General features: G+C 47.2%; 1 protein-coding gene across 1 annotated transcript in view; it reads left to right on the forward strand.

Annotated features, from left to right (window-relative positions):
• LOC144824555 (Na(+)/citrate cotransporter-like) overlaps nucleotides 1-27,641 on the forward strand; it is a 740,241-nt gene that overhangs the window by 189,881 nt on the left and 522,719 nt on the right. Inside the window, exons 3-4 of the mRNA XM_078683616.1 lie at nucleotides 10,781-10,999; nucleotides 14,242-14,342. Of these exons, the coding sequence (XP_078539742.1) occupies nucleotides 10,781-10,999; nucleotides 14,242-14,342 (320 nt within the window). The remainder of the gene's footprint in view (nucleotides 1-10,780; nucleotides 11,000-14,241; nucleotides 14,343-27,641) is intronic.

Genomic DNA, 27,641 nt, shown 5'->3' on the forward strand with positions numbered 1-27,641 from the left:
TGTGGGGCCACAGGGAACTTTATGGACATTGGGTTGGCCGAGTCATTGATGGTTCCCTGTGTGATGAAGAAACAACCTGAACCCGTGAGGGCTATTGACGGAACGGAGCTAACCTCTGGGTCGATTGTACGACAACCGAACCTTTGTTGATGACATTTGATAATGGGCATTCTGATACGGTCTGTTTCGATCTGATTGCCGCACCAGCATTTGGGGTGGTACTCGGGGTACCCTGGCTACAGGCCCATAATCCCAGAATCGATTGGGCGCAGAGGCTGGTTACGCTTGATTCGGAGTATTGCCTTCTTCACTGTTATTGTGAGGCGACTGATAGGGTGTCTCCGTTGTCTTGTGCAGCGAGTGGTTGCGATCAGAACGGTTTGCCTCCTTTGTTTGTGGCATATAAGGAGGTGTTTGATAAGGATCAGGCGTGTGTATTGCCACCACACAGGGCTTTTGATTGCCGTATTGCCCTGTAGTAGGGTTTATGCGTTGTCGGAGCCGGAGGAGAAACATCTACGGCAGTATTTGGATCAGATGTTAAAGAATGGGTTTATTCGGCCTTCTTCTTCGCCTGTGTCTTCCTCCATATTTTTTATACCGAAGAAGGAGGGTGATCTTCGCGCTTGCGTAGACTACAGAGCGTTGAATAAGGTCACAATAAAGAACAAGTACCCATTACCTCTTATACCGGTGTTGTTAGACAAGCTGCGACATGCCAAGGTGTTCACAAAGCTTGCCATCTCGTTCGCGTCCGCGAGGGCGACGAATGGAAAACGGCGTTCTGTACTAAGTTTGGTTTGTTTGAATATTGTGTTATGCCTTTTGGTTTGTGTAACGCCCCTGCCGCTTTTCAGTTTTTTATAAATGAGGTTTTGCGTGAGTTTTTGGATGTCAGTGTGATTGTTTACATTGATGATATTTTGTTTTTTTCCCCGTCCTTTGAGGAACATGATGCTCATGTTTCGCAGGTTGTGTCTAAGTTGTTGGAACACCGTTTATTTGTCAAGCTGGATAAATGCCTTTTCGGTGCGACACATGTTGAGTTTTTGGGATTCCTGATATCTGCGGATGGTATAAAGATGGATCCCCGGAAGATCGAAGCTATAGTTAACTGGCCCATACCCGCATGTGTTAAGGATATACAGGTGCTACTTGGTTTCGCCAACTTCTACAGGCGTTTTATCAGTCATTTCTCTGACATTGTTTCGCCTATGACTTCATTGTTGAAGAAGGGAGTGGTGTTTGAGTGGACGCCTGCGGCACAGTTGGCTTTGGAAAGATTGATTGGGCTTTTTACATCTGCTCCTGTGTTGATGCATCCTGATCCTGCTCTTCCGTTTTATGTAGAGGCAGATGCGTCCCAGCTAGCCGTTGGGGGCGTGTTGTCTCAGCGTGACAATGAATGATTTGCCGCTTGATTCAGGGTTTACGGCCATTTTAGTTGTTGTGGATTTATTCACAAAAATGGCTCACTTCGTTCCCTTGCCAGGGTTACCTACAGCTAGAGAATTGGCTGATGTGTTTATGGCCCAAGTGATCCGACTGCATGGGGTTCCTACTGCCTTCGTTTCAGATAGAGGGGCACAGTTTGTTTCTCATTTTTGGACTGCCCTGTGTCGATCATTAAAGATGGAAGTACGTTTGTCAACAGCTTACCATCCACAAAGCGACGGGCAAACAGAACGTACCAATCAAACTATGGAGCAGTATTTGCTCTGTTTGCTAACGTCACTGACGGGCAGTTGGGTACAAGCCCTTCCTGTGGCTGAGTTTGCATATAATAATAGCATGCACTCAGCTTTAGGCATGTCACCGTTTTATTGTTCAATGGGGTTCCATTCCAAGACCATTCCTATTCAGCCATCTGAGAAGGTACCAGCAGTGGATTCCCTGAGTAGGGGTTTGATTGAAATCTGGAAGAAAGCCCAACAGCATTTATTTGAGTCCAAGAAAGCCATGAAAGAACAGGCAGATAGGCATAGACGGCCAGCTCCTCTGTATGCAGTTCGGGATAGGGTTTGGCTATCAACGAAGAATCTGAAGTTGCCAGGACCAAGAAAATTACAGCCTTGGTTTGTAGGTCCCTTTCCTGTTCAGAAGGTGGTGAATCCAGTTGCGATCAGATTGACTTAACCGGCTGAGTATGGTATTCATCCTGTATTTCACACCTCTTTGTTGAAGCCATATGTCACCACTTCTCAAGAGTTGCCACCTCCTCCTCCCGTTTTAATAGATGATAACGTGGAGTATGAGGTTAAAACTGTTATGAATTCCAAGCGGATGAAGGGACGGCTGTATTACCTAATTGACTGGAAGGGTTATCCCCCAGAGGACCGTTCTTGGGTTCCGGCAAGTAGGGTTCATGCTGCCCGGTTAGTTCGTCTGTTTCATCGCCTGCACCCTGGGAAGCCAAGGCCTATAGGGAGGCTTTCGGGAGGGGGTACTGTTGGGATTCAAGGGGGCCTGGTTCCTTCTGTCTAGTTCCCCGTTAGCGGTTTTTCTTAAAAGTGCCAAGTGCATATGCGAATTTATGGACGCTCCCTAGAGCTCGCTTTAAAAGGGGGCTGCAACAGGAAACAGGTGCTTGGTTTCTTTATTGGTCCCTTGCCGTGTGTTTCCTGTTCCTGTGGTTCTACCTTGTTTCCCTTCCTTCGATCTCCTTTCCAGCGGTCTTTTCTAGTGCTGGGTTTTGATCCCCTTTTTTCCCCTGCTCCCTTGTTTTCCTATTCCCTTGGGCATTTCAGAACCCTTTATTGGGGACCTGTTTTTGATCTTCGGTGACGTTCTGGGATTCGCGGCTGCGTTTCCTTTGAGTTTTAACGTCCCGTTATTATCCCTTTTTTGTATCCAAACCATCTTGTTATACGCTGTGTTTGGGTGGTTTCACAAAGGAGCTGAATAACGGCCGTTTTTGTGCTACCTTTGTGTTCTTTTTTAGATTCCAGGTTTTTTTTGGGTGTCTTTCGTATTCCCTTTGATACTATTTTTCCCCTGTCCTTTTTTGTCCTAAGAATTGTGAATTCCACCCCCTTAGTCATTCTCGGTGTTCCCCGAGGGGGCGTGGTTGGTCTGGGGTTACGCAAGAAACAAACAATACGATTGCAGTGGAAGAATTCCTGTTTCGTATCAAGCCACTCCCGTTTGTTATCTGGGGTAAGCAGGGAGGTCGGTGGTTCGTGTGTGTACTTGGCACTGGTAATAGTAGTAGGGGTGTGTTTAATCTTGTCTCCTTCTTTCATTTTAGCGGTCTCGTCTGTGTCAAGCTGTCAGCTGCCAGGAAGCCAGAGGAGACGAGTTGTGTTCCCCAAGACTTTGGGTTCCCTTGTTTTGTTACCCACCTTCTCCCGGTGTCGTGTTCTCCACCATCCGTTTTGATTGCGGGTGTTGGGGGTCACGGTGAAGGTAGAGGATTGGGACGTTCTTCACTCCTGCGGTGTTGGGCCGGTCGGCATCGGAACATCCGTCTAGAAGAGTGGAATGCTACCCCCAGCGCCAGAACTGGTGGGGGGTAGTATTCCAAAGTGTTTGACACCAAACACGACATGTTTTGATAAAGCCATTCTAAAGTTAGCATTAACCGCAAGGATTATAATGCACTTAAAAGTATATGGTTTGCCTATATCATAGAACAGCTATAAGGAAGGGATTCCGAAAGCTGCAGAGGGGCTCAATCTGGAGTGTACCTAATGTACATGCAATCAATTTAGAGATAGAACAGCTAGGCTGGGGTCCTGGTTAGCAGGGCCACAGCCAGACTAAAGTCGATAAACCAGTGAAACACAGCAAAAAGTGAGCAATAAGCAAATCCTACTCTCCTACACACACCCATCATGAAACATCTCTATTTTCAGATCAAGACCAACTCAAAAGCCACCCTCCCCAGCACCCTCATCTACAGACCCCCAGACCTCACCCCCCTTAAGCGAAGCCATAACTGACTTCATTGCTCACCACGCTCTTGCCTCAACTGACTACATCCTCCTCTGCGACCTCAATTTCCACCTGGACAACCTCAAAGACCACAACACCTCATCCCTACTGGAGAACCTCACCACCATCGGACTCAAACAACTGACACAAGATCAACCCCATCTTCTCCACCGGCAGCAACATCTGTCAACCACTCCTTCGAGCCACACCAGACCGACCACCACTGCGTCCACTTCTCCTTCACCAAACCTACCTTATGCCACCACACCCACCCACATCCTCACAGAAGCTGGAACAAGGTCCCCGAAGACCAGATCACCACCTCTCTCAGCAAGACCCCACCATTGACCTCCAAGGACGCCCCCACTCCTCAGCACGCAACCTCCACCGCTGGATCTCAGACTGCGCCAACACACTGGCTCCCAGACCAAAGTCCTTATCCTGGGTCCTCCACCTCCGCCATGGATGACTCCTGGTGTCCCGCAGCGCTGGGACCTCCACACACCCACAGACCACGCAAAAAACCTCTGCATCATCCTGGACTCTTCGCTCTCCATGAACCATCAAATCAATGCTTTGTCATCCTACTGCTGCCACACATTCCACCTACTTTGTAAGATCTTGAAGTGGAACCCCACTGAGTCCAGGAAAATGGTCAGCCATGCATTTGTCAGCAGCAGATAGACTATGGCAACCTGTGAGACCTTTACTGGCTACCTGTCAACAAAAGTATCACCTTCAAGCTCCTCACACAAGCCTACAAAGCCCTCCACAATGCCGGACCTGCATGCCTCAACCACTGCCTCTCCTTCAACACCCCCACCAGGCATACGTGCTCTGCCTAACTAGCCCTGGCTGCCATCCCACAGATCCACAAGACCTTACCTGGAGGCAGATCCTTCTCCTACCTCTCTACGCAGACATGGGACCTCGGGCAATCACCATTGCTGCACAATTCAGGAAGGACCTCAAGATCTGGCTCTTTGACTGAACTGCAGATCCACCCCACCCCCACTCAGCACCGTGAGGCCCTCACGGGTGAGTAGTTGCGCTTTATAAGATTGTTGATTGATTGATTGATCCAGGATTTTCTGACACTAAATCAACCTGAAAGTAGTCTTCCTCCACTCAAGGAGTGAAGGGTCAGACACCCTAAAGTTCCTTCTATTGCTATTCTAATCTAAAGCAAGTCTGACTCCATGTAACTCCTTCCACCAAGAAAAGTTGATGATTTTGGCCAATATGATTAAAATGCCTCCTCAGGACTGAATAAGTCAAGGAAATTGATATTGTCTACTTGATGCTATGAAAGCAGGCATGGGAGGCATACAGCAGATGAACAGAAAATATTCACTTCTTCCTGGTCTGCTTGAATTTACGGATGCAGACAGCTTCAGGCAAACATAGCTTGCCTTCCTCCACACAGTATTATAAGCTCCCAAGGTAAATAGTGCAGGTGTAAATAGAGACCATTCGTTCCCCCTTGATAGCTGTCACCAGACTCGTACCAGCGCTCTGTGCGGTTCGTGGCCGGAGCTGCTGTTAATTTTTAATCTTACCTGGTTTTGTGTTTTATTTTTATTTTTGTTTATTTTTCCTTGCTTTTAATTTGCCTGGCCCCCACTCGCACTCTAAAATTGGTGAAAACCACCGCTGTTGGGCGGGTCCGCTTCCCGGCGTAATTCACTCGCACTTGCGCCATCTTGCGAGTAGACGGTGCCGTTTTTCGGCGCCATTATGTAGTTTACACGCTCTAGTCGTCAGAAGGACGCTAGACGTGTATAAAAGAGAGTCATGCAAACGCGCAGCGGTTACGCGCAGCGGGGACGCCTGAATGACGCGGGAGTTACGCCAGAGTTCTGCCCGTCTGCGCCCGTCCGCGCTGAGGACGGGCTGGACCCTGGGGCTCTTTATGGATCTCTCTCCTTGCACCGGGGATATTTATTATCGGAACTTTTGTCTCTTAGACCCCCAGTGCTCTCCTGTCACCATCGGTTTTTTCCTGAAGTCCTACGGCAGGCTCAGGTATGCCCTACTTGTAGAACCTCTTTTAATTCCACCACTCAGTTTTTTATTAAACCTGATCCTTCCCCCCCATTGTCAGACGACCTCTCTACTCAGAAAGGGCTTCCTGATTAATGCGCGATCCCTTATTAAGCATAATGTAGCTTTTTACGATTTTGTAAGTATGAGGCATCCAGACTGGGTCTTTGTGACCGAGACATGGGCCTCTGAGTCCTCTGGTCATGATCTTCTTTTGGCTATACCTGAAGGATATGTGCTGCATAGGCAGGATAGAGTGCGACGCAGAGGAGGTGGATTGGCAATCCTTGTTAAGGCCACACTCTCCTGTACGGTGAAGTCTCTATCGGTCCCTTCGGATCCCTTTGAGGCCTTATATTTCTGTATTGTGTGTTCCTCCTCGATTTCCTTCACTGGAATTCTTTTATATAGACCCCCAGGACCGAGAACCAAATTCTGCCCTGAGCTATTTAGTATCCTGGAGCCTTATTTTGGGAGATCTCACTTTACTATTCTTGGCGACCTAAATTTTCATCTTGATGATCTGGAAGCCAAAGATACATCCACTCTGGTTAACGCATTGGAAGCCTGTGACTTCGTCCAAATGGTACATTGCCCGACTCACAGGGCTGGCCATACTTTGGACGGGGTGTTTTCCAATGATTTGAGACTAACAGTTGGTACGCCTATGCCACTGGTATGGTCAGATCATCTAGCAGTACCTCTGGACTTAAACATTCCCCGTATCGAGGGTAACTCGGTTGCCACCAATAAATGCTTTAAAAGAAACCTCAGAAATATCACCAACGAGGCTCTGGCCCCCTTTATCCAAACCACCAGTATTTCATCTCAGAGGGCAGTGGATGAGGCGGCTCAGGAACTCGCCGACTCTATCACTAAAGCAGCTGATGAGTTAGCCCCTACCTCACTCAGATATGTGGCACGACAGAAACCCACAGCCCCTTGGTTTACAGAAACACTGAGGCTCCTCAGACAAAAATGTAGAAGGAAGGAGAGAGGCTGGCGCAAATCATGGGATCCGACAGAACGGGAGGTGTACAGGGGCCTGTTGCGAGAATATAAAAGCAGAGTTATTAAGGAGAAACAGGAATACTTTACCAACCTTACCAGTTCTCTTACTTCATCCAAAGAGCTCTTTAATATCGTGGACTCCCTCTGCTCTCTTCAGACACCTGACCCTGTGGTAGGTTCGCAGGAGCTATGTAATAACATCTCGGATTTCTTCTATAAAAAAATAGATGATATCTACCTGGCTCTACAATCCCAGAGGAATATCTTGAATGACAATGATTCCTCTCGAATTAAGCATCTTGAATCTTGGACGGGTGATCCCACCCAAATCCATACTCACTTCCCAGCGCTTTCCCTGGACGGTCTCAATCTACTTTTAGATAGAACGAAATCCGCCTCTCCTCTGGATCCTGTTCCTTTGAAAGTACTAAAGGAATGTAGGGACATCATTCTTCCTCCCCTGTTGGAAATAATGAATGGAGCCATCGAACAGGGCACCTTTCCTATGGCATGGAAGAAAGCCATAGCGAAACCGCTACTTAAAAAGCCCACTCTGGATCCTGGTCTCCTGAAGAATTTCAGACCAATATCTCTTCTGCCGGCCCCTGCCAAGATGTTGGAAGCGCATCTGAACTGTCATCTATCCAACTTCCTCGACTCTTCTGGGTTCCTGGACGGGTCCCAACATGGTTTTAGGAAGTTTCATAGCACGGAGTCTGCCCTGACTAAGGTTGTAGACAACATTCGCCGAAAAGTAGACATGGGCCAAACCACCGTGCTAGTACTGTTGGACCTCACAGCGGCATTTGATACCCTGTCTCCCTCTACTTTGACATCTCGGTTAAGGGAGGCAGGGGTAACAGGGTCTGCCCTGAGTCTTTTGAACTCTTTTTTACAGCAGAGAGAACAGCGTGTGATGCTTGGTGATTTCCTCTCCCCTGCGAAATCTCTGCAATGTGGGGTGCCACAGGGGTCGGCATTGAGTCCGACCCTATTCAACATCTACATGGCCCCCCTTGCGAGACTAGTAAGATCTCAGGGGATGGAGGTGGTGTCGTATGCCGACGACACGCAGATTATGGTGTCCCTGACCCACTCTGTGAGTATCTCCACGTCCAACTTTAGGTCCTGCATGCAACTTGTTGCTGAGTGGATGATTTTCAACTCCCTAAAGTTGAACGGCGACAAAACAGAGGTCCTGGTCTTTGGCAAGGACCAGGACGTGTGGTCGGGTGAGTGGTGGCCCTCATCTTTAGGCACCTGCCCCACTCCCACTAAATCTGCTAGGAATCTTGGCGTCATCTTCGACACCTCGCTCTCTATGGAGCTTCAGGTTAACAGGACTGTGGCCACCTGTTGGGGTGTCATTAGGACCCTTAAAAGAATCCTTCATTATCTCTCCCCCCAGGCACGCAAGCAGATCGTGATTGCTCTTGTTGGCTCAAGGCTCGATTATTGCAACTCACTTTATGCCGGGGCCAACAAGGGGCTTCTGCAGCGTTTACAGGTTGTGCAGAATGCCGCGGCGCGATTTGTGTTGGCCCTGCCATGGATGTCATCCGCTACCATGGCAAGGAAGAGCCTCCATTGGCTCCCTATTACCTCCAGAGTGTCTTTTAAACTCCTCTGCATTACTTACAGGGCCCTCATGGCTGACCACACCGATGCTCTTGGGTCTTTGCACACCCGGTATGTCCCGAGCAGATGTCTACGCTCTCTAGAGCTGAACCAATTGGTAGTCCCTCGCTCTAGGAAGGCCAGATGGGGGACTAGGGCTTTTTCCATCTTGGCACCCCAATTATGGAACACACTTCCTCTGGAGATCAAATCGCAGCCCTCATTTGATCTCTTTAGGAAAGCCCTTAAAACCTGGTGTTTCATTAAGGCCTATCAGTAAGCTCCTGTCACCTGGTGAATTCAGCTAGATATTGAGTTAGGCGCCTTGACGCCCACTGGGCTAAGTTGCGCGGTTACAAATCACATTTAATAATAATAATAATAATAATAAGTGTTGTCTGCCTCATCAGGGTCAGTCGCAATAGAATGCTCTCTGCTATAAGTAGAGAGTGTTCTATTGTGATCAACAAAGTATTTGGTATTCATATGCTATACGTCAACCCGGTGGAGAGGATTTCTCCTTGTTGAGAAAGATGACACCTGTGCTGTTTACCTTTGGAGCATTTCCAGGCATGCAGAAGTGAATATCTCTTGATCTATGCAGGATCTGCTCATTCTTAATGGACAGAACACAAGCTGTCAGTCTGGCGCCTTACACCTTGGAAGCCCACAAACCCATCTCCTGAGTGCCTCAACGTTCATTGCTCAGCCCAACCCTCATCAAAGCATACATGATCCCTCTGGGCAACGTCATCAGAGCACATGATGTAAACTTCCTCTTCTACGCAATAACGTGCATCTCATACTCTCCTGCCTTTAATAAAAAAAAAAATGTGAGCTCTCATTGAGAGAATGTCTGCTCGAAAGCCAGATGAGAAACTGTTTTTAACTGGAGTTAATATACCTTTATCATCCTGAAGAAATAATTAAGAGAAATAACATAACATGTGAATTTGTAAAGTGCATGTCCACACAGAAGGGTATACGGAAAGGTGTCATGATGAGGAAGGAGGTGATTATCCTCAGGAGCATGTGTCATGGGTGACTGAGCGCATGTGTCACAGGACATACCTTTCGCCACTGTTACATATATAAAAAAAAAAAAAAATTTTTTTTTATGGGAGACGTGTAAAGTGCAAATAATGTTCTTCAAAAATTTTCATAATACGGGCCATTTTTCTGCACTTCAAATTTCTCTCTTTAAAAAAAAAAAGGCTCTATTTTTAGTTATACTCACGGCGGAGTCTACTGGCCATTAGGAGAAAGAGGCCTGCTGTTTGTAAATGCAACACTTTGAAATGGGAGAAAATTCAAATGAAAATTTAACTTAATCATTAATGTAACATCCTTTTATTTTTCTTCCATTTGAAAAAGATTTCAGAAACACCATTTTGTTCACAGCTCTGTTATTGAGTTGACAAGGAATTTGATTTAAGAGTTAAATTCCTCCGCGATTCAGTTGTTCACCACTGTGCCCCCGACCCAGCATGGGTCATTAATCTGCCTGCGTATTGCTCATTATCTGGCCTTGCTATCTGCATCCTGAAGATAATACTATAAAATAAACACAGCATTCACTTAACTTTGATAGGAAAATATGACCATGTGCTTATTTATAAATGAACGCGAGGGTGTGAGAGACTCTGAATGTGTCTGGGAACTACCAGTAGCTCGCAATCTAAAGGTTGGAGACAACATTTGGTGATCAGTGCTAGTGTTACACTTTGTAATATTAGGGCAGTTGATTTCCTAGTCCCCAGTTCTGTGTGATGGGCATGTGCATGGCCATATTTATGAGAATCGAGTACAACTCATCCTTGGCCACCAGGAGCGGCCCATGCAGGTAAGAGAGGTGGGGTGGGGCAAGGTGGGGGGGGGTGGTGGTGATTCGACAGACAACCTGCACGGGTAGCTCCTGTTAGCTACACCGCTATGAAGGTGACTAAGGTATTGGTAAAGATGCTAGCTGAGTGCCTGTTCCACTAAGAAGAATATACGGTATTTAAAAACGGCAGTCCCAACTCAATTTGGCTCAAGTATTATAGTTTTATGCTATTAAAGACTTACTGCTTCCAGGAAGGTAGTCCTGCACAGTGGATTGCACATTTTGTGGTCAATATTTTTTTAAGTACTCTCTTCCTACACTCTCACCCATCGACCTCTTTCTGTCATGCAGTTTCCGAAAGAATTTCGGGTGTGGAGTGAGCCCAGAAGAAAAAGCCAAAAAGATGCAAGCCTATAAAGTGATCCGCAGAGAGTACAGCAAATTGGGATCCATGACCTTCGCTGAGATCAGTGTCCTCAATCTCTTCGTATTACTGGTGCTGCTTTGGTTCACCAGGGATCCAGGGTTCATGCCAGGATGGGCCACCAACAGTTTCAACCTCAACAAACAGTGAGTGTCCATTTTAGGAAAAAGTGATCTACTCTGAATATGTCAGTCAGCCATATCTTTCACCCTAAGAGAGTCTGAGTCAGCAGTACCGGGTCCAACATCCAAAATCTATAGCGCCAGAGACACACTTCCCAAATTATCAATACCAAGAATTCAACATGCTCAACATTAGAAATGCATTCAAGGGGTTCCCTACCAAAAACAATGCAATGGTACCTGAGGAATATCCTGAAGCCCCACAGGTCCAGATCAAGTTAAGAAGTCAGAAACACACCTCATAGTCTCACTCACATAGATGCATCTAAAAGTATCACTACCAGACATGCATCTTAAAATCTCACTTAACAGAGGCACAAGTCTTGAAGAGACACATACACGGGTCTCACTTAGAGGCACCTAAAAGTCTTAGTATAAGATGCATATCCAAATGTCTCAGTGGAAGATACATGCTGATAGGAGAAACCAGAGATACAGATACTGCAGACGCATTAATATAGACCCATATCACAAAGTCTCTCTAGCTCTGAAACCCAGGTTCAAAACATCTAGAGGTCTAGAGGGAGCTGCAAATCCTGAAGTCTGATTAACAAAGACAAGCATCTTTATATCCTATTAACAGAGGCACGTTAAGACACTAGTAATAGACAAAGCCAGAACACTCAAGCTAGACACATCATAAATTGTAGATTTCAGCAGTGCCAGGCATTTTAGTACAAGAGATGCACATCCCAAAGTCTCACTGATAGATACATACATCTCAGAGTCTCACTAAAAGTGGAAGACATCCCGAAGTATCACTAACAGAGACATACATCTCGAGGTCTGAGTAAAAGAGGCATCTAAAAGTCCTACTTTTAGAGACATATCCAAAAGTATTGGTACTAGTCTTATCAGAATTGTTGATAATATCAACATACTGCGAAATCTTAATGTCAGGTGCCCATCCAGTTATCTTAATACCAAACATGTGAATTTAGAAGTTTATGCAGAGAATATGAAGTACAGAGATTTTCAAACCTCTTGACGTATTTTGAAGTCTCACAACTATACACCGAAAAAAAGAGAGGAACCAACCTTACTTTGGGCAAGTTCTTGTTCTTTCATAAGGAAAACAAAACGTTTTCTGTTAAACCCTCACCCACCAGGGTTACCCCTTGGAGGCATGCTTCATCATAGGGTCCTTCCCGTTCCGCTGCAGAACGGGGCGTGCTGCGACCGGACGAACTACGTGGGAGCACTAAGTTTTTGACTATGAGAAGCTGTTGATTCTACAGGGAAGGAGTGAAGGAAAGGATGGTGTTCTAAAAATACCTGGCTAGTGAATAACGACTACTTTGTTCCGACCCCTAGTCGGTATGGTTAAAAAACAGGGGAAAAGATTAGGTTTCATGGATTTAATGTGCTGAATAACCTAATGGTCGACATGTTTCTAGCCTACCCCTAGTCTCAATACTATAGCCACACCTTCAAAGGTCCTAGGCACTCAAAACTGGTGCAGAGGTAATCCTAATTCATGCAGAAATAGGGGTTTCCTATCCAAATCAGGATTATGGGTTTTGGAAAAATATCAACACCATACACATTTTCCCATTAACACTTCCATCAGGAAAAACATGGTAAAATGACTGGCATTGTGCATGGAAACATCCTTTCTCTGACTATTCCCCATTTCCATGTGCCTTGTTAATAATTACGTGGCTATCCTGTACTTGGGAATTACCAATCCGCGTACGAAAATTTCTAGGTCCAGGAATTTCCACCATATTATCGTAACTTGTAGCTTGTATTTTAACAGTGACTGACATTTAGGGTCCATTTAGAGTTGGCTGTCACACAAAATATTCTGATTTCAAGAGTAGACTGCTAAATCTGCAGGAGAATCAACCAGTAGAATTTTCTCAACCATGCAATGCCTACAACAATATCTTGACAGTCAATAATTTGGAGTCGATGTAGGTGCAAGCTGATGATAAAATTCGATATGTGGTAAAACACTGTCTTTCCATAGTATTGATAGATATGAAAGTCCTTATAGGATATGGAGGTGGCCACAACTAGTTAGTGTAGGTTTCTAGATGGCACTGAGGAGGAGGCTGGGGATGGGGAGGAAAGTGGTGAGGAGATCAGGCTGGCTGACTGCCCTCTGGTGTCGTGGTGAGTTTGGGGAGGATTGGAGGCATAGGAGTGACTGAAGGAGAAGAGACAACTAGGACAGGCTTCAAGTCATGAAGTGGAAAAATCAGTAGCTTATCAGACTTATCTTATAGTCTCCTGAACTTTTTTCTTTTTAAACTTTTTCATCCTTTTCTTGTTTTTTCTATCCTGTTCTCTCTATCTCTTCTACTAGCTCTTAAATGTCAAGTGATGCGAGTCCTAGATTTTTGCTTTCCTGACTGCTACTCTTCTTTCCTTAGGTCATCTACACTTGACTACTCATTGCTCCACTTTTACCTCATTCCTCTCTCCAGTGTACTACAGCAAAAGTCTTCTGGGAATTTTCATTACTTTTCTCTTTATTGGCTAATGAGACATACCTGTCCTTCCTCCTCATTTTGCCGTGCAGTTCCTTACTCTGTTTCTCCTCAACCCGCCGTCTCTCCTCTCCTCCTCTCCTATCCTTATTTCCCCGTTTCTTCACTCCTCTGTTTAATTGAATACATCCTCTTCTCATTCATCCACCTCTTCTCACTCTTCTATCTAAGCCTTAGGCCCTAAACTCAGTTTTCTGGTTTACTCATAGCTTCTTTCTTTCATTTACCACTCTACTTCCCCCTGAAACTACCCACTCTTGAGTACATTTTTCTTCTTTTCTTTCCCAAATATCTCCTTTCCTAATAACTCATAACTAATGCTGCGTTTAGTGGCTCAGTGGATGAATGCATACACTACATGGATCTGTGTATGAACCCATGATAACAGGTTTCTATCCCAGAGGGTATACTCAGCCTTTCTATAAAATGAGTATCGATCAGTTTGGTACCAATAAACATTTATTATCTCTTATTATTGCCCAGATATTTCGTTTTACAGAATGTGGACTGTACAAATGTCTGTTAAGTCATCTTTCCTACTATCTATATATTCTCCCTTACCTTTTCAGTTCTTGTTGTTGGTTACTTCCTCTCTTATTCAATCTGACTGTCCTTACTCCTCATCCCCTAGATCATGCATTACCCCATATTCCTAATCCTCCATATATTCTTCCTGTCGGCTGATACCGTGGCTTTCTTTCTTTCCCACAGATATATCACAGATACCACTGTTGCCATCTTCATTTCACTCCTGATGTTCAGTTTCCCATCGGAAGTTCCTACCTTCACCTTTCGTAACTCAGGGGAATCAGGTAAAGTTGATCTCCTCTTGTGAGCGTGCAAGCAAGGAAACAGTTCTGCTAGAAGTCCCCTGTTGCATGAACAGAAAGAGTAATAGGGTGAAACGTTAGTGTGAGAGCGCTGAACATGTAGAACCTCGTGGCAGAAGCCCTCCATTCCTTGAATTTTTAATATCAGATAAACTAAAGGTCTATGGGCAAGACCTGTGATCAAGAAGACCCGCCAGGAAGAAGTTATCTATTCCATGAACTAAAATGTTCTTAGAAAAGTAGTGCTCTAGGGACAAGACCTGCAATTAGGGAGACCCACTTGGCCAAAGCTCTCTAACGGAAGCATTTTAAACAAAGTAGAGTTGTACATGTAAGAAGTATGATCAAGGAGTTCCTTATGGCAGGTGTTTCCATTCCTCATATTGAGAAGAGTCAGGTAAGGTGGAATTGTATTGGTGAGACCAGTGAACATAGTGACCTTCCTTGCGGAAGCCTTTTATTCCTTGAACCGAGATGTCTGGCAAAATAGAAAGCTATAGATGAATGCTGTTCACAGAGAGACCCTTATAGCAGGTAGTTGAAATCATAGAAGTAACTGAATACTCCACTCCTGTGTCAACCATTTCCTGAGATAAACGAGCAGGAGAGTAGCTATAATATGGCAGCTAATATGGACTACTTCCTGTTTAGGAAAAAGCACTGCAATAGAGCTGAATAAGACTGACCATTGAATGTTGTTAATTTTTTTTAATTTTTGGCTTGAGTTTCAAGCCAGGCGCTTGCATTTCAGGTTCTATGCATACATTTTAATCCATGACTCTGATAGAGAGCAACCATGACACACTCAAAGCGTAACATGGCAGAACTGCTCCAGGAATCAGTACTAGAAGACTGATCCCTTGCAGCCCCTAGAATCCCCTAGAATCATGTATGTGGTTCACATACACCAACTAGGTCAATTTCTGTTTCCTGGATGTTAAGGGATGTAGGGCCGGGAACCATAGTTTATCCCAACATTTTTTATGTTTGTTAGCCTTTTTGAGGAGAAAGCCACTCTGAGGTTTTCAATCTTTAATTCCATTGTATCTTGTCACATAGTGGTGCCAGTGACAACTCTTGAAATTGATTGCCTCTGGTGCCTGGGTAGCTATGTGCTCAAAATACACAGGGCCATCTTGAAGGGAAAATGCCAAACCCTCTCTAAATGAGATATTTGCCCTTAAACCCATTCATGTAGACAGCCCTGAATAGAAGCATAAAAACATTTAAAAGAATAAGGAATCCCTCATCATCCCAACGTAGTAAACAATACAAAGAATCCCAGTGCCAAAGTACTGTATATTGTGTCCAAAATATACTTGGGTGTGTCAGGGTGCAGTGCTTTATGCATCAGGTATGCTATTTTGCAAAGGATCCCAAGATTCCAATGAGAACCTGCGAAGACACTTGAGAGGTGATGTGGTTTGTGTCTCATTCAGATATCAGCCTTGCTTCGCCATGGAAGGTCACCTTGAGTGGTGCAAGTCAGGTTCACCTACTCCAAGCTGAGCCTCATTGCTCAGCAAGTTATGGTTTACTAGGTTAGGATATAACTCATCTGAGGAATCTCCATGAGGGCGAGGGTCAGATCAGCCACCCAGCCTCATTTATAAGTATGCAATCTTTTTTTGTGTGCTCAAAAACCTTTATTGCACCTTCAAATTTACACAGCTGAAGGCCTACAACCCAGTGGGCTGGCCGCTATAGCGATCTTGTAATCATCATGCAGCATCATTAAGTTATTATCAGAATGCCAGTCATTTTAAGCATAATTGAACTGCACCGATGAAGAGGTACTTTGTAGTCATTATAATATCAATCAGTAGTGGTTCTTGATTTTCTATTTTCACAACAACAACAACAATTCAAAAGAAACTCAAGGAATCACATTATGGTCATGTATTGTGTGGTATCGGTCGTGTTTAACTGGGTCGTGAAACGTTCCCCCATTAGAACTCCACCCGGTCCCTCCAGTACTGCCTTAAATGCATGGTAGTGTGAGTACACCGGTTTCGTTGAACTCTATTCCCTAGTAACCTCCACCATTCGTCCCATTATATTATCCTGTAGAATCTGGTGAAACCCAAGTTCCAGGGCTTCCCTCCCCATCATACTCTGTGAGAACTACCATTCCTCCTCCCCCTCCCCATCCGACACATCCTGGTCATCTTCCGACAAGGAATCACATATCTCCCCTCTGTACACGTTCCACTTGGTCCAGATTTTATTCCATTTCCCCGGACAGGCTCGGTTAGAGTACACCGCCCTTTCCGTTACCATCACCCTATCCATGTTCAGGCACCATTGCGTCTTTGTTGGCACTTCTGCCGCTCCCCATAGTTGTGCGATATCACGTTTCGCCACTATCAAGCCCACTGTGACCCAAAGTTGACCATTCCTGGATAGCTCAGTAGGTTCCCATATATTTAGGAGGCACCTCTTCGGTTCAGGCAACAGTGAGATCTCCAGTGTCTGTGACACTGTTCGCAGTACTTGTCTCCAAAACTCCTGAACCCGGGGGCAGTCCCATATGGTGTGGAAAAACGTGCCCTCCTCCCCGCACCCACGAAGGCAATAAGGGTGTTGTGTTCTGTGAATGCAGTGCAACATAGTCCTCGTGTAGTACACCCTATGTAACACTTTCAGTTGTACAAGTCTCAGTCGTGCGGAGATGCCTACTTCCTTAGGCGATGCTATCGCCTCATTCCATTCATGTTCGTCCATTTCACTAGTGTCTCCCTCCCATTTCTCCTTCAAAGGGGTCAGTTGGTCCGGTAAGTTGTTGAGTAGTTTACGGTACGTGAGTGACGTCGCGCGTTCAACCATAAAGTCAGTGAGAATGCGATCTTCCAGTGGGGACGATTCTGGCAGATCCGTGTCCGGGGGCAGAACAGTGAGCAACGCATGTTGTATCTGAATATATCTATATAACTCCCGCTCACCCAGGTCGTATAGCTCCCTCAATCTACTGAAAGGCACCACGCCTCCCCTCTCCCAGAGATCCCCCACCATAGATATACCTATAGTATCCCAGTGTGAGAACCCTCTGCTGTTTCTCATGTTACCTAAGGCCCGTGAGTCCCACAGTGGGGTAAGCTTGGTTATTCTCCCCTTCCATCCCAGAGCTGCTGTCGCTGTATGCCACAGCTAGTCTGGTGGGCCCCACCAATTTGCGCATTTTGCGTTGGTCATACAACGGAGCCAATAAACTATTTGTGCTCAATTGTGCCCTGTCTGCCTGAAATGCTGGCTCGTTTTGTGGAGTGTGTATCCATTGATTGATGGGTTTCAGGTGCGCCGCCCAATAATACAATTTTAGATTAGGCAACGCGATCCTGCCATCGTACCATCCTCTATGCAATTTGGGTTGTGCGATGCGCACCGGGAGGTTCCCCCATAGAAGATTGGATACCATTGGCTCCACTTTCTGAAAAAATCTCGGGGCCACCGGATATGGCGTGTTTTCAAGTATGTACAAAAATCGGGGCAGGGCCATCATCTTATACAGTGCCGCCCTTCCTAGTAGCGTTAAAGGTAGCCCCGACCAAAATTTAACGTCCTGCCTGAGCCTTTCCAAGTGGGGCCCTAAATTTTTGTCCATAAACTCCGAGGGGTCCCTAGTGACCTGGATACCCAAGTATTTAAATGACGAGCCTGCTATCTTCAGAGGGCATTCTGCACTCAGTGTCGGGACCGGTCCCTTCAGTACATACATTTCCGATTTGCTCGAGTTCAACGTATATCCTGATACCCTACCATGACTATCACTGAGATGCAAGAGAGCCGGCACCCCGCGGTCTGGGTCCGTTAGATATACCAGCATATCGTCTGCATAGAGTGAAAGCCGGTCCTCCCAGCCCTCGATCCAGCGTATGCCCGTCAAGAGTGGTGAGGTCCTTATTAGAGTGGCTAGGGGTTCCAATGAGATCGCAAATAGCAAAGGCGAGAGGGGGCATCCTTGACGTGTGCCCCTACCCAGTGGGAATTTATTTATTTATTTATTTATAATTACATTTGTTGAGCGCGCAGCTACCCGGAGGTTTCCCGGCGCTAGAGCAAACTGAACGGTGAAAGGGAGGGAGGATCATAAGATCATAAATTAGTTGTTAAAAAGCCAAGTTTTTATTCCCTTACGGAATTTCAGAAAGCACAATTCAGTGCGCAGAGATTGAGGAAGAGAATTCCATAAGGATGGGGCCAGCAGGGAAAACGAGCGTCCTCCCATCTTGGCTCTGTTGATGCGCGGAATCTTAAATTTATTCTGCGTCGAAGACCTAAGTGTGCGGGGGGGGATGTATTGCTGCACCAGAGCAGAGAGATAGCAAGGGGCTCTACCAGTCATAATTTTGTGCATGTAGCAGAGTGCTTTGAAGTTAACTCTGCTTTCAATCCGCAACCAGTGCAGATTCCGCATATGGTGCGCGACCGAGGATCGAGCAGGAAGGTGACAGATCAAGCGGACAGCCATATTCTGTACCACCTGGTACTTCTTGATTACCTCTTTGGCAGCACCTAGGAGCAGGATGTTCCCATAGTCCAGGCGTGAGATGACAAGAGCCTGGACTACGGTCCTCAAGGTGTCCGCAGGTAACATCCAGGTGATCTTTCTCAGCCACCTGATGATGGTAGTACAGGTGGCTGAGACTTTCACAGCGTGTTGTTTGAAAGTGAGTTGGTTGTCGAAGATCACACCAAGATTGCGGGCAGACACAGATGGAATGGGAAGAGGACCCATCTCTGGAGGCCAATGGTGTGGGCCCCAGAGAGAGGTGTCTGGGCCAAACAGGAGCAGCTCTGTTTTATCCCCGTTTAATTTTAGTTTGTGCTTCAACATCCAGTCCGATATATGTTTCAGTCCAACTTGCAGAGAGGAAGAGGGGAGGTTTTTATTGGTGGAGAGAGAGTAGATGACTTGAGTGTCATCAGCGTAGGAATAAATTGTGAGGCCAGCTTGTTCCGCCAGGAAAGCAAGCGGCCTCACGTACAGGTTAAAGAAAAGGGGACTAAGAATAGACCCCTGGGGAACACCGTGAGGGGAAGGGAGAATAGATGAAACAGATGTGGAAGAAAAAACTTGAAATGTGCGCTCAAAAAGAAAATTAGCGATCCAGGCCAGGGCGGTACCACCGACACCAACTGCCTCCAGGGTGGACAATAGGATGGAATGGGAGACGGTGTCAAAAGCGGCACTCAGGTCAAGCAGAATGAGTGCCACCGTCTCACCATTATCCACTTGGCGTCTGATGGTTTCTGACACGCCAAGGAGAGTTGTTTCCGTGGAGAAACCAGCCCTGAACCCGGATTGAGAACCATGAAGAAAATTGGTGGATTCAACAAAGGAAGACAACAAAGAATTAACATGCTTCTCCAAAATCTTGGAAAAGCAAGAAAGCAAAGAAATAGGGCGAAAATTGGAAGGATTATTGGGGTCTGCGTTGGCCTTTTTTAGTAATGGTACCACCATTGCGTGCTTCCGTTCGCGAAATATGTCCGTTTGCCACTACCTGTGCAACCGGGTCAGCGTATAATAGTCTAATCCAAGCGGTAAACCGGGGGCCGAATCCCAAACGTGACAGAGCCTCAAACAAGTAGTTCCACTCTACAAGGTCAAATGCCATCTTGGCATCAAGGGTCAATATCACTGCTTGTGTTGCGATCGACTCCGCCCTAGGCAACACTCCATGCAGTCTGCGCAGATTCAATGCCGTATTCCTATGAGGCATAAATCCGGACTTGTCCGGGTGTATGAGGGACGGCAGATGAGGCAAAATCCTGGTCGCCAAGAGTTTGGCGAGGATTTTAGCTTCTGCATTAAGCAGCGAGATGGGGCGGTATGAGGAGAAATCTTAAGGTGGCTTCCCTGGCTTGGGGATGGCTACTATAGTTGCCAACCTCTGATCTGGTGGAAGTATGCCTTTCTCTAAACATTCCTTAAACATTGCTAGTAGATATTTGCTCAGGCTCTCGGGCGTCGCTTGATACCATTCTATAGGTATGCCGTTTGGTCCCAGCGCTTTGCCCGGATTCAGCGCGTTAATAGCCATTTGGATTTCTTCAACAGTAATGTCTGCATCTAACTCAGTTGCCACCTCCGAAGAAAGCGTACGGACCTCTATCTGTTCTAGTGCTTCTCTGGCCATCTCGGGTGTTACCATGCGCTCAGGGGTGTAGACCCCCTCGAAGTGGGCCGCGAGCTTCTCAACAATTTGTTCTGGGTTAGTGTGCATCCTCCCCAGATTGTCCCTCACTTGTTGGATTCCTCTAGAACTTCCTCCTCTCCTGTCGAGCCATGTCAGCATCCTTCCTGCCTTGTCTCCCACCTCATAAATCCTATTCTGCGTGTCAGTTATTTGCCCCTTAACCTGAAAACGTAAGTGGTCGGTGTAAAGCTGCTGTTGAAGGTTAAGTTCGTGTAATGTGGCCGGAGTGGGGTGTTGTTCATGTGCCGTTGTCAACTCCTGCAACGTTAATTCCAATTTAGCTAGTTCCTGAGCCTGTTCCCTTTTGTAGCCCGTGATTGAGGTTATTGCTTGCCCCCTGAGAACCGTCTTATACGCCTCCCACACAACCTCTGAGGAGCGCACTGAGTTTACATTCTCGTTGAAATACTGTGTCGTCACTTTTTTAAGAGCCTTGCGAACTTGGGGAATCTTAAGATATGCAGCATGTATAGGGTATATGCGTTTGCGTGACTTCTCCTGGGTGGAGATCGTAAGAGGTGGGGGGAGTGGTCCGAGATTCCCCGAGGGTGAATTTCTACGGTGTCTATATGTTGGATACCATTGCCCAGGGCAAGGAAGTGGTCAATTTGTGACCTACTGCCGTGCACTGCGGAGTGAAAGGTGTATTGTTTAGCCTTGGGGTGGGTGTACCTCCAGACGTCGGGGAGACCCATGGCTGTCAAAAACCGTTAGAGGCGGGGGGGCCCCCCGTGGGGGCTGGCGTTGGGAACCTATCAAGTTGTGTATCTAAAATGGCGTTGAAGTCCCCCCCAAGAATAACGTCCCCCTCGGGAAGAGTCAGCATAAAGTCTGCCAGTTTCGGGAGCTGCACCGAGTGAAGTGCCGGTGGGATATATACAGAAACCAAGTTAAGGAGTCTACCCTCCCACTGTCCCTGCAGTGCCACGAAGCATCCTTGATCGTCAGTCTTAGTTTGTAATGGAATGAACTGTGAGGATTTCTGAATCAGGATACCAGTCCCCCTGGACCCCGAAGTGAAGTCCGAGTGGACTACCATCTTGTAACCTCTCCTATCCATGGCCTTGGTTCCCCCCCCCCCGTCAAATGCGTCTCCTGCAGTAGTGCTATAGTGGGTTTCTGTCTTTTCAGTGCAGTCAGTACCAGTCCTCGTTTTACCTTATCACCCAGCCCTCTCACATTCCAAGTCAGTAATCGTAGGGACAAGCCCAGCGACTCTGTGTCCACTCTTACCGCTCTGTGTGCTGGGTCATCAGCCATTTGCATTTATGAGGTCCGTGGTATGTCTGACATGATTCGTGTCATGGGTGCTGGCTTTGTACCTGTTCAATGGACTGCTTAGGGTCCCCATGGAAGAGCTAGACCAGTGTTGCATGTACCAAACCTTTGCCAAATCGCCCGTATGCATAACATTATTCTTCGACCTTACATGTGTATTCCGAACTGTGTTAAAACAACCCCCCCCTTAACCCCCCTCCCTGCACCCCTGCTTAACGGACTTCCAACTGCCCGCCCCCCCAACTGAGCAGAGTGCTTAACCCATCCCACAACCAGAGTACTTGCGTGTAGAGGGGAGAGCGTCTCCGCGAGCAGGCGGCATCCCTGCTTACATCCGGGGCTAACGAGGCCAGCGTCCTTCTGCAACTATAAACCAGTATGTCAATGAACAAAGACAGCGTCCCTTATTTTCCCCATGTTCCAGGTCATTCTTCTCCGTCGACCCCTGCGGATCCATGAGTCGGAGATCCTCCCGCTCCTCCTCTGCCTGATGTTTGCAACCCTGTCCGGTTATCTTCTCTGTGCCTCTGGTTTGACCTGTGAGTTCTCAGCGGCTGGTCCGCAGTGCGCCAACCCTCGAGCCAGTCCCTGGCCGCATCTGGGGAGTCGAAGAACCAGACCTTTTTATCCGCTACCACTCAGAGCTGTGCTGGGAAGAGCATCGAGTAAGGCAATTCTTTTTCTCTTAATGTCTTTTTCACCTCAAGAAACGTTCTCCTTTTCCTTGAGACCTCCGCCATATAGTCTGGGAAAAAGGACACCCTAGAGTTCTGGATTTGGATGACTGGTGCCACTCTTGCCGCTTGTAAGATGGCGTCCCGGTCCCTGAAGTTAAATAGTCTCGCTAGTATTGGCCTCGGCGGTCCTCCCGTTTTCCGCTTACCCCCTAGCACCCTGTGGGCCCTTTCCACAGAAAAGAAGTGTGAAAGGCCTTTAGGCTGGAGCCGAGTTTTGATCATATCCTCCACGTAGAGGTCCATTGCTCCCGTATCTTCAGATTCCGGCACACCTAAAATTCCGACGTTGTTGCGCCGAGAGCGCCCTTCCTGATCGTCAAGTTTTTCTCTGAGTATTTTGGTGTCTGCTTGCAGTTTACCCATTTCGATTTGTAGTTCCGACACATCCTCGACTAAGGATTTGGTCACCACCTCAACTTGTTTAACTCCCTCATTCATCTTCTGGAGGTCCGCTCGTATCAGGGTCACCTCAGTTGCCGTAGCCCCCACCGTCGCCTGTACCTGAGCCAGCGCTGCCAGAACATCCTCCAGTGTAGCCTTCTTCGCCCCTTCGGCTTTCGTTGGTTTCCCAGTGGGCTTGCGTTGTTCTTGGGGGGGGTCTACTTCTCATAGGTGAATTTGTTGAGCTTGGCCTGTGTGGAGCTGTGTCTGGGGCCTCTGTTCGCCATGTTGCGCCGCCGAAGAGCGTTCTATTCCCCCACAGAGGCGCGGTACCTGTGCAAGAGGAGGGTTTTCCACGTGCCTTCTGGTTGATGTCTGCGTGGTAGTCGCGACAGCCACTCCGCAGTGCGTGATACTGGTCTCACCTGGCGAGCCCTCGTCCTCTGGGTCCTCCGTTGTTGACAATGTAGGCTCGGGCAGCGCTCCGTGTAAGTAATGAACAATTGGGGTGACCCCCCGCCTCTGTCCAGGTGCAAAGGACTCCGCACTCTTTCCCAGTACCTCCGAGCAGCGTCACGGCTCAGTCGGCCGACTGAGCCTGCAAGAGCAAACAGTGCTGTGGCCGGTGTAACCGGGGCATAGGTTGCTTGTCCTTTGCGCTGCCCAGCGTGTCTGTGCGTTACTGATCCGGAGCCCCTTCTCTAGAATTCAGGCGCTCGATCTCCACGCTGCCTAGTTTTGCTCGTGTCCCAGCAGTAAAAAGGGGGTGGGGGGTGAGGGGGCCCGATTCCTTGCAGGCTCTCAGTACGACCCGCACCGCGTCCCCCAGATGGTGCACCCCCAAATGTTCACGCAAAAAATGCGGATCGCCTTTCACTTCCCCGGGGTTACCCCCGATCGTATTATGCCCAGCGTACCTTCGCAATGGGTCCCGCTTTCGTTTCTTGGGGTCTCTGCCCACGATGCGAGTCCGCCGCTCACGATGGCGGTTCCGCCCTTCCGGGCCGCGGAGTCCTCTACGATGCGTTCCGTGCACTTTTCCCTGCAGCGCTCACTATGTCGGGTCTCCGTCCCGCCTTCTGCCGCCCATAGAGGCTCTCCGACTGTTTTCCCTCAGCTCAGCCGGAGGACCGGCACTTCCGGCCAGCAGCACCCGCCAGGACACCACTTCCGGTCGGATTCGTTCTGCCCACTACTCCGCTGCTGCGAGGAGGACAGCAGGCCCCTTCCCTCTCCTCGTCTTTCCGGGTATTATCGGGCCGCCGCTGTCTTACAATTGCTCCGGTGAGTGCCTCATGGACTCCGGACCCAGTCCGCCCTGTCTGGTAATGAAATTTATCGGATAAATGTAGCGGATTTGTGTGGGAAGCCGCCTTGCCGCGGAAGCCTCCCTAAGCTGCGTCCGCCATCGTTGGCTGCTAGCCACGCCCCTATAAGTATGCAGTCTTGAAGCATCATTTGCCATATCTAAGCATGTTCTGGGCTATGTTGAACCCTCTGTGCTTCTAATTTCAACAGGACTCTTCACACTCAGTCCATTCAATTCACGTCTCCACCCCTGTAGTGTAGCGCCTTTGAGGGATTCCCAATGCATGGACAGTTGCCAGGATAAGGGCCAGATCTATGAATCTTGTGGTTACCAGTTTAGCCTTAAGTTTAGGATATAATCCCAACAGGCAAACTACTGGTGTCTTGTGTAAATTTAAGTTTGATCTGACGTTAATGAGATTCTGGATCATGTCCCTGTAGGGCGTGAGTCAGGCATTCCCATAACATCTGACAAAAAAATCTACCCTTCCAGCTGGCACCGCAGACAAGTTGCATGCGTTTAAGGGAATATGAGGTTGATTCATTTGCAAGTCAAATATACCCAATGCAGCTAGTAGTACTGGATTCATTTGCAACAGGCATTTTGGGATGTACAAGGAGTGAATTTCAGGTTATTGGTTCAATCTGCATCTATAAGCACAGGCCCATGTCTGTGGCCCACCGCCCACAAAGCCCAGGAGGGACCGATAAAGAAGAGTTATCGCCCTTGCATGACTGATAGTCATACAAATATCTTTCAAACAACCATTTTAAGGAGGCTTTAGGCTGCCATCTTCCCAGGAACGCCTTATGCAAATGCCACTGTAAAATTCTTTATTGTTCAGTTAATTAAAACCATTACAATATAAAGCATTCAGCGACGTGTAGTACAAAACTTTTAGGGCTGTGGTAAAGGAATAATAAATAGAAGAAGGAAAGGGAAGGAAATATAAAAAGCATAAAAACTATGTAGCAAAGGGTCTGTCACCAAGTTCAATAAACTATTCCGGAGCACAAGTTAATCTTACAGCAGTGTTCTTAAGTCTCAATGAAGGCCGAGCCTATGACAGCGGGCATCGTTTTTTCACAAAACTGTCCAGAAATTTTACTGATCTACAGATCAGTTGGGGGTCCCCCGAGCATAGGATCGCGACTATTGCGGATCGGCAGGTGCGGACTCCTTGCTCGTGAAGTTTGTCCTTAAGCCAGTGCCGCCGACCCTGATACATGGCTGGACAGATGCAGACTATGTGTATCATGTCTTGTTTGCCTGCACCACAAAGGTCGCATTCCGTTGTATCTTGCGGTTTCCATTTCAGTTGGTCTGATCTTGAGGGCAGAGTGCCCAGCCTTAGATGGAGGAATTTTCGTTTAAATATCAACGAGAATGAAACGTCTAAGTAGGGTGCTGGGGCAGGCCTTGTGTATGATTTGATAGTCATCCAGGCGTGGGTTCGGGTGCTAAAGCTCATTTTGTCGTTAAGGAACGAGTGTTTCTTAGCAGTCCTTTTAACCACCTGGTTAAATGAAGGAACTGGCAGTTTTGTTTCCCACAATGGTTGCCGCTAGTGAGAGCTTTAGGTACTTTGAGTACTCGGAGTTCGGGCTTGTCTGGATCGCTTCCCAAAGAGCGCCGTTCATTTTATTCTCCTGTGTCCTCCAGACGTTGTGCCAGAATTTAATGGCCTCGTATTTTTTCAGTAAAACTTGAGATTGTAATCCAAATTCAAGTCTGACTTGCGCTGGAGAGGAACTGTTCGATAGCAAGAAAACCCGTTTATAGACTTTGGTTTGAATTTTGTTCAGGAGGGTGGCGCTTTTCCCATGGTGCAAAACACTCCCGTATGCTATTGTGGGCAGTAGTTTTGATTTCATTGCGATTAGCAAAGGGGAGACAAGAGGACCTTTTAACTCGACTGCTAAACTGGCGAATGCGTGCAATAAGGTGGCCCCCTTTCGTTCTATGTCTTTGAAGTGCACTAGGAAGTTTAAGCGCTTGTCTAAGTGTACCCCCAGGTATTTATAGCTGTTAACGGCTTCCAGCTGGTCATTATTTATTCGGAAGGTTGGCGGATTTTTGCGTCGAGGCGTTATGAGCATTGTCTTTGTTTTCCTGATGTTTATTGTTAGCAGGTTCCTTTTTGTATAGCTGGACAGGTCGTCTAGCAGGCGTTGAAGGCCAATTCTTGTCTGGCTCAACAGTACCACATCGTCCGCGTACGATAAGTGCGTTAGATGAAGGGTGCCTAGCCTGGGAGGATGCGCGTTGACCTTGTCTAGGCTTTCTGCTAAATCGCTCATAAACAAGTTAAATAGGTGTGGAGCCAAAACGCAGCCTTGCTTTAATCCATCAGTGGTGTGAATTTTCCTGGTCAGGCGGCGCGCATTATCAATTTTTACCTGCATCCAGGTTTCAGTGTAAAGATTAATAATAGGCAAGAGGATTGAGTCCGGTAGGCCAAGATGTTTTAGTTTTGCCCACAACATTTGCCTGTTGACGCGATCAAATGCCGCCTTGAAGTCCACAAAACAGGTATAAAGGTCCTTGGAATTCTGTAGGCTTTTCTCAGTGTTCAAACATAGGGCCATTGCGTTCGTCATGGTTCCCATACCGCGGCGAAATCCGGTCTGGTTCAGTGGTATTTTACTGTTCGTTTCAGACCATTCAGCCAGGTCGGCTAGTATCAGTGACACGTAGTATTTTGCTTTGGCGTCGAGGAGGGCGATCAGACGGTAGTTGTTCGGATCCTTGTGGTCTCCGCCTTTGTAGATTGGAGTTATGATCGCCCCCCTCCAACTCTCGGGAACGCCACCTGTTTTATTTACTGTTCGAAACAGTAGGTTAAGTTTACTAGCCCAATACTGTGGATCCTCCTTGTAGATGGCTTGCGGAATGCCGTTTGGACCTGGGGGGCTGTCTTGCCTACTTTTTCCAATTATTTTTAGGATGCTTTGTTCAACATCTTGCCTGCGGCATAGTGCCGTGGTTCCATAAAGTTTTCCGCGATTCCCTTTGGACACTGGGGCGGGGTCTTCCCGCTCAGGGTTGACTTTTGCTTCGGTGACCAAGGTTGTGGCTGTGCTCAAGTTGTTGATTGAGAATGTGTCCGTTAAGTGTTGGGACCATTCCGACTCAGTTATACAGGCCATGCCAATTGGTTGGGCTGTCCGATTTACGGAGTTGACTTGTAACCAAAAGGCATGTGAATCGGTTTTCTTTATGTTGTGCAGTAGTTTGGACCAGAACTCGTTTTGGAGATTTTGTTTTTCGGTCCATATTAGTTTCTTGTATTGAGTCCTGGCCTTGCATACTGCTGCCCAGATGCTGGCGCTTTGGGTTTGCCCACTTGCTCAATGCAATAGTTTTTTCAACTGCC

This window comes from Lissotriton helveticus, chromosome 3_1, assembly GCF_964261635.1.
Source record: "Lissotriton helveticus chromosome 3_1, aLisHel1.1, whole genome shotgun sequence".
Classification (NCBI taxonomy): Eukaryota; Metazoa; Chordata; class Amphibia; order Caudata; family Salamandridae; genus Lissotriton; species Lissotriton helveticus.